The following is a 7,388-nucleotide window of genomic DNA, read 5'->3' as shown; positions in this document are numbered from 1 at the left end:
AGTTCTGATGCAATCCTGCTTTTGTTTCAGATCCACCTGGGAAAATGTTCCAGTTCCTCACAATGCTGTTGCTGGAAACACAGCTCCATGTGGTTTCAGGTGAGAGAGAAACTGCCTTTCAATTCCACCAGCAGAACCAATGCAGCAAATACCGCTACGCTCCCAGTACAGGGGCTTCAGCACCTCCAGTGATCCTTGCATGAAGAGCCAGTGATGTTTGAGGCCTCTGCTTTGCAACGTCTTACAGAAGGCACTGTGTACTAATTGAGCACGGGACAGATGTCCGTCACTTTCCACAATCGAGCTTCTTTAAGACATAATGTATTGACATCTGAGGGAACTTCTCTTTTTGAATGTCACTATCAATATTTCCATGTGCTTCTGAATTAAATCTACCAATACATGGTACGTCCAATATAGAAGTAGTAACAAGGTATATTGAATGATGTATTATAAATAGCTCTCCTTTATCAAGACACTTTTAAATGGTAAAACAATATGGATTTCAGAATTAGTGAGTGGCTAAGAAGATTATTTTGATATACTTTCTGTAATACTGTTGCATATATCTTAGAAGACACATGGAATCAGATGATACTCACATGGTCCCAGGTTTGTGGAAGACCGTAATTGCTAGATAGCAATTCTTCAGTTACACGTGCCTATGCAGTGCAACTCTTTTTGGAGTTTCACAGGAGTTACACTGGATTTTCTCTTTATAAGGGATAATGAAAGTAGATTTACTATTTCCACAACTAACCATTGCTTTTACCAGAATCCTAGGACATGTAAGATACAACCATAGTCTCACAGAAGTGCTCCCTGTGTAATCACTGACAGCCTTAAGTTATTTCTAAAATGTCAAAAAAACCCTTGCTCATTTTGTCCTTCTTTTTCAGACTCTGTAATCAACACAGAATATACATGATTTGCTACAAATACTACTAACATGGCAAAAATGTTAGTGTGAACAGGGACAAAAAAAGCTTAGAACTTTTATCAAACCAGTAACCATATGCCTGACTACATTACACCTTTTGCCAAGTTTAAAGAAAATCAGAACATATTTTAATACAACAAATGAAATGGTTTTCTTTTCCTGGTGTAGCTTTATTTACAGTTGAAGTTCCTCAACAGCTATACATTGTGGAGTATGGGAGCAACGTGACCATGGAATGCAGATTCCCTGTGAACGGCTCATTAAAGCTAGGACTCCTGACTGTTGTTTGGGAGCTAAAAAGGCAGGGCCAGACAAAATCAAAAGAAGTGTACACACTCCGCAATGGGAAGGCATTCCCTCCATCCCAACATCATGATTACATAGGAAGAGCAGCACTTCTGCACAATGAACTGCAACTGGGACGAGCTCTCCTTCAGATCACCAGCGTGAAGATCACAGACGCGGGATCGTACCTTTGTCTCATTGACTACCAGGGCGTGGACTACAAGTACATTACTTTGGAAGTAAAAGGTTAGTGGCTGAATTGAATGTAAGCATATATTCATTAAGGTGTTTCTACTAAATTCCTACAGGCTTGTAGAAATCAATTAATTTGGAGGAATTTCTTGCTAATTCATTCACTAAGACCCTGTGCTCAACCCGCAGGTGAACCAAAGCAGTTGTCTTAGAGGTGACTAGCCTTCAGTTCAGCAGCCAGCTGAGCTTCTCTAGGCGCAGCCTGCGCCAGAGAGGGAGAGCAACTGCTGCCCCTCCATCCTCCATCCTCCTTCTTCCCACACTCTCTTTTCCAGTGTCCCCACCCCCTGCCCCTCATTTGACCCCTGCTGGGCCATCTCTGGCCATTCCCTAAAGTTTCTCAGAGGTGCTTTAATTTACTTACGGGCCCTGCTGCAACTACACATGTGGCTGGGAATTCCCCGAGTGACTGCAGCTCCCAGAGCAAGGGCATGTGATTTTCTGTGTTCGTCAAAGCCAAATGGACATTAGTAATAAAAGCATATGTTACTGGATAGCATGACAGACCAGTCCTTTGAAAGGCCTCTGGTGTTTCCCATGAACTGCAGTATGTCTGTGTGATACAAGGCAGCATTAATTTCCCACCTGGGCATTTAAATAATGAGCTTTGTCAAACAGAAAAATGGATACAGCCATTTTAAAGATCCACACTGGTTCCTCTGAACTGTCCTCATAGAAAGTCTAAGTTCAGTTTTGTTCTAATATGATGAAAATATCACACTTGTTTATAAACTATGGTAAAACAGATGTTAAACCCAGCCTTTTTCTTGAAGTGGCATATTCAAAAAGTGAAAATGGAGTCCCATGAAACTTCACTTGTTTCCTCTGTATTGATAAATTATAAATTGAGTGACAACTGCTGCCTCACATAAAGTAGTGGAGTAAGTTCTGTCACTGTAGGTGTGAGAAGGATTGAATAACAAATATTGAATTGTTCTACAAAATATCCTTCACCATTTCAAGTAAATATACCTCAGATACAGCCACAGACAAAATATTAAAGGGAAGGAAGGAAAGTGAAGTGGGAAAATAACTACTGGTGCATAAAGTAATTTCACGCAACTTCTTATGCAGCATCCTACAAGACAATAAACACTCAAGTAATGAGAAAACCAGGTGAAGACAAGTTTGTTTTTATGTGCCAGTCAGAAGGCTTTCCTCTGGCAGAGGTTTTCTGGCAGAATGAAAAGAACTTCAATCTCAGTGGATCTGCAAATACCACCTATACGCTGACTGCAGACGGCCTCTACAATGTCACCAGCATCCTGACGTTCAAACCAAACATGAGTGAGAACTACAGTTGCGTGTTCTGGAATAAAGAACTGAATGGAGAAACTTCAGCCCGCATCTCCACTTCAGGTTCGTATCACCTTGAACTTGTACAAGACAGACAGTGTTTGTACATACATCATGTCCTATGATCCATCACTGGAATTCAGTTCTAGAAAACAGTGTAATATTGATGCTCTGGAAAAGAAACAAGTCAGTATCACTCATGCTTTTGAAGCTTCAGCTAGCTCACACTCCAACAAGACAGTCTGTCATTTTTCTGTATATTTTAATTTTAGGATAGCTCCCATTATTTGGCTGCCAGTGCAGAGGAAATTCTTTAATCTGCATAGGTGTATTCCCTGATCTAGACTCCTAATTAATTGTTCTTCAGATGGGACACAGATAAATTGCAGCAGTGCTCACTCAAATGCCATACAAATGAGAGATTTGACTCATTTTTTGTAAAGCTTCTTATAGTGATATTGCAGAATAAAGTATTCATAGAATGAGTGTAAAACACTACGTTGGTAAATTTTAAGAATCTTTTGTTCAGTCAGAGCAAGACTTTGGAGAATCAGAACTGGTAACTTCATAAATGATGCCTGGCTTGTAAGTTATAAATTTACTTTCTTTTCACGCTTTCGACAGATTTAATGATTACACAGTACAGTGGACAAAAATCCCTGATCTTATTTATCGTCCCCACATGTGTGATGGTAGCTGTCCTTTGCTCTGCACTAATAATCTTTCAAAAGAGAAAGTCATTCAAGAATGGGCAACCCAAAAAAGGTACATTTTACTTCAGAGAGTGGATCTTTTCACTTATTCTTTATTTTTCCTGTGAACAAACTTGGAAATTTTAGTAACACTAGGCACACTTCTGTGATTTTGGTCACATTTTATTTCTAGATGTGCTCTAAAATGAGATCTTGGATCATTTGAGTTGCGTTTTATTTTCCTCACCTTGTTGCTTACATGAGACAAGGTATATGGGAAGGTAATTTTTCTTTTTTATCTGAGCAGCTACTGCTTTGGCTTCGGTAAGGAGTGCTGTAAAAGCATAGTGTGAATGGTGTTTTTCTTCATGGTTACAAAGAGATTGTAGCTACAGCATATGACACACAACTTTTTGGTTTTGATCTCCATTAAGACTGTGTAACTAAAATGGTATGCTGTACTGGACTATTACAAATAGTGTTTCTTTTCTTGTTTGCAAGTGCAATAGTGGAGAAGTAATGAGGCAAACGGGCTATTATTCTTGTCTTTTCTTGCATATGAATAGACTCCAGTAAACTCAGACAAATGTATTTATTGTCATGAAATGAAAGTCTTGCTATTAAAGACTTCAGAATTTGGTTCAAAATTGTAAAAGAAAAGAAGTGTAGAGAAGTTTATGTATTTGGTATGAGTTAATAATAAACTTAAATGTGCTTAAAGCTAAGTTTAATCTAAAAGTTTGTTGAATTGTATCGTTTCTTTCAAATCTAGAAATGTTTAAGCTAAATTTATATATATTTACTTTAACAGACAGGAGAGGAAAACTGAACCCTAACCTGGAAGATGAGAACAGTAAGGCATACGTTTTTCTATATTTATGCTTACAGCCTTTTCTTACAGACAAGATCTTTATAAATCTGCAGATGGCAACTTAAATAATGTTACATCAAGATAGAGGCTAGTTTTTAATTTACATTAAACTTGTCTTCAATTGCTTAAAAATGCAGTATCTAACATTATGACCTTCTCACAGGTGATGTAAAGATTTATGCATGTTTGTTCCCTTTCACTGAGAAACAGATAGCTTGCATACATAGCTGGGTATACACCTCTGTATACTAACTGCAGTTCTAGTAGCCTCAGCTAAGTAGGATTTACAGAGAAAGCTGGTTGCTTTGGAAGGCATCAAGATTTTTGTGGTCATAGTCTGTTATACTTTTGGCTCAGGCCACAGTTTTTAACAACTAATACCTCATTTATCTGGAATATTAGATCATCCACTGAGCTGCTCCTCACCTTATGAGTAAATGACTTCCCTAGTCAGGGATTTTTACATTGCAGAGGGAAGGTAATGCCTAAAAAAGTATCAGGATGCATGTAACTGTCCTGTACTAAAATTGAACTGAAAAAAAACCCCCAATGAACCACCACAGAAAACTACAAAACAGAATGATAAGAAAGCTCTTAAAACACCTACTTATATAAATCAGTTTTGTTACCTGTTAATAAAAGTCTGATAGGTTAATGTATTGTCAGGAGAGAGGCAGTGGCCACTGTTAGGTACAGAGATATTGGGTTCAGCTGTAATTCCTTGTTATCCAAGCAGACCCTAACACAGCCCATTGAGGCCAGCCCCAAGGCTGCCTAATGTGCTCCAGGAATATGAATGATTCTCCCCTAAGGAGCAAAACTGGAGCAAAACTGTGATGCAGCTGACCGAGCGGCCTGAAGAAACAATACATAGCATTTTCTAGACACATAGGCAGCTTTGGGCTTTTCCAAGGACAAGATATACTTGAGAAGTCACCTGTGTTTCTCACTGCTAAAAAAAATACACCAAGAAGTTGCCAGCTTAAACAATAACTTCTGTAGGTGAAATGAAAACTAGGGATTGGATGGAGAGGGCATGAATTCATTGATTCCCATGTCATCTCAGACTGTAGCGCTTGCATCTTACCTGTAGCTGTCCATTCCACTGCCATCAGTAGATACGACAATCAAAATTACACTTTCAGAAAAACACTTTCATCTTTCAGAAATCAGCACTTGCTGTAGTCAAAGGCCCTTTCTTAGTTTTCACGTGATGGTATGAAACTTCAGTGGAACTATGCCATGTGCAAATGAAGAAAAGCTCAAGGCAAGCAGCAATCTGGAGGACAGTGTTGGTGCGTGTCTGGACATAATTCCAGTGCACGTTGTCTGAGCATGGTGTGGCTTCCCGTAGCTTTTAGTATCACTGTTGTAAAAATTTTTCACTTTTTAGGCCCTAGCCTCCTCTATGCACTTACTGAAATGAAGAAATTAAAGGAGAGGTAGCTGCTTTTTGTGGTTTTGTTTTACTTCTTCATTTTAATGACCGAAAATCTTAGTGCAACATGCAGGAAGTCATATGACAAACATTTATACTTCTCAGCATCATATATTTTCAAGAAACACTGGAAAGAACCTTTTTTCCATGATGAGTAGGTAGTTGAAGCATAAAAGCCACAGATGCTTTACCAGAGAGTCTTGGAAATGACCCACATGGCCCTGTTTACAGGAACATGGATTGTTCATGTTATCATTTTAACTTACAGCTCAAGCTGTATCAGCACTGAAGATATAGGACATTTGACCTCATTACTGAAGTTCCAGTTCTGCAAACTTTTATTCAGATGCACAGATTTTACTGATGAGCATTCCAGTGGATGTTATCTAACCTGATTTCAGTTTTAATATTTCATTTATATGGCTGATGATAGTCAGTGATAGCTTTGATGTAATAGAAAGTTCAGAATTTGGACTACAGATAAGAGAGAGAAAGAGAGAGAGAGTTCTTCCCTCTGAAAATATTGCAACAGGATGTCTTTGTAATTAATGGAGTCATTGTAACTTCAGCACAACCCAGAAAAGCTTGCATACAATGAAGATAGAGCTTTCACTCTTTAACACTCAGTTGTTAAAATCAGGCTATTTATTTGCATAAATTATTGCATGATTTTCAAAATAATACTATTTCATTTTCTTTCTTTAAGGAGATGACTTTAATTCTCAAACTGATGCTTTATAGTTGTCAACTGTCACAGCTTCAAGAGACAGTGGGAGCGTGGGTCTGTGAAAACTCTTCATCTCACATGCCGTAATTTGCACTTTTTGCATCTGTTTTTGGGGACTTCAACGGAAAGTTACAGCACTTTAGCTCTGGGATGAACACTGAACTCATGGGGATTTATTGGCAGTGCAGCAATGGAAAGCTATGCCTTCTCAGATACCATATCTTGAAGTTACTGAGAATTCTGCTGTCATGAAATGTGGTTTACCACTGTGAAGAGGTTATCTGAGTGCTTTTGATACACTTTAATTTTGGACTTACTGTTGCTCAAAAAATTTTTGTTTAAGAATGCCTATTAACTGTTCCAGTCTCAGGAATGGTGCTTGGATTCAAACATCTTGTGGGAATTTGAATAAAAGCCATACATGCTATCTTATGTCTAAACAGTCATCTTTTAGATGGACACATCATTACATGCCTGTATCTCATTTCCAGCCTTTCCAACACATTAAACTGGAAATTACTACAAGTACCCGCCAGCATGGCAATATATGGAAGATATTTAATATCACAAAAGCTAGAAGAGGTCGAAGTTAAATTAAAAGACAGAAAAAAAAAAAAATCCCACCACAGTAAATCAACATTATGTCACTGAAGAGAATTTCAATGCACAGTCTACGTAAAACCCCATAAGCAACTCAGGTTAAAAATCATGAACTCTGATGCTATGTACATGACAGTAAAAAGTTTTATATTTGAACTGGTTACTCAACAGAATTTACTTTAGGAGGAATTTGGAAGCAAAAGTGAAAATGATGGTCAGCCAGATTTCTCCACTGATTATTTTCAAACAGTTTCTCAGAGGAAAAGATGAGTCTTTCCCATGCCAGG

General features: G+C 38.2%; 1 protein-coding gene across 3 annotated transcripts in view; it reads left to right on the top strand.

Moving 5' to 3' along the window:
• CD274 (CD274 molecule) overlaps nucleotides 1–6,928 on the top strand; it is a 34,005-nt gene extending 27,077 nt beyond the window's left edge. For all 3 annotated transcript variants that reach the window (XM_075741039.1, XM_075741037.1, XM_075741040.1), the window contains 6 exons: nucleotides 31–99; nucleotides 1,109–1,471; nucleotides 2,552–2,836; nucleotides 3,398–3,538; nucleotides 4,277–4,318; nucleotides 6,481–6,928. In XM_075741039.1, the coding sequence (XP_075597154.1) occupies nucleotides 31–99; nucleotides 1,109–1,471; nucleotides 2,552–2,836; nucleotides 3,398–3,538; nucleotides 4,277–4,318; nucleotides 6,481–6,515 (935 nt within the window). In that variant the 3' untranslated portion in view covers nucleotides 6,516–6,928. The remainder of the gene's footprint in view (nucleotides 1–30; nucleotides 100–1,108; nucleotides 1,472–2,551; nucleotides 2,837–3,397; nucleotides 3,539–4,276; nucleotides 4,319–6,480) is intronic.
• Nucleotides 6,929–7,388: the final 460 nt, after the last annotated feature.

The sequence above is a fragment of the Balearica regulorum genome, chromosome Z (genome assembly GCF_011004875.1).
Source record: "Balearica regulorum gibbericeps isolate bBalReg1 chromosome Z, bBalReg1.pri, whole genome shotgun sequence".
NCBI classification, from domain to species: Eukaryota; Metazoa; Chordata; class Aves; order Gruiformes; family Gruidae; genus Balearica; species Balearica regulorum.
This window is presented reverse-complemented; position numbering and strand designations above follow the sequence as displayed.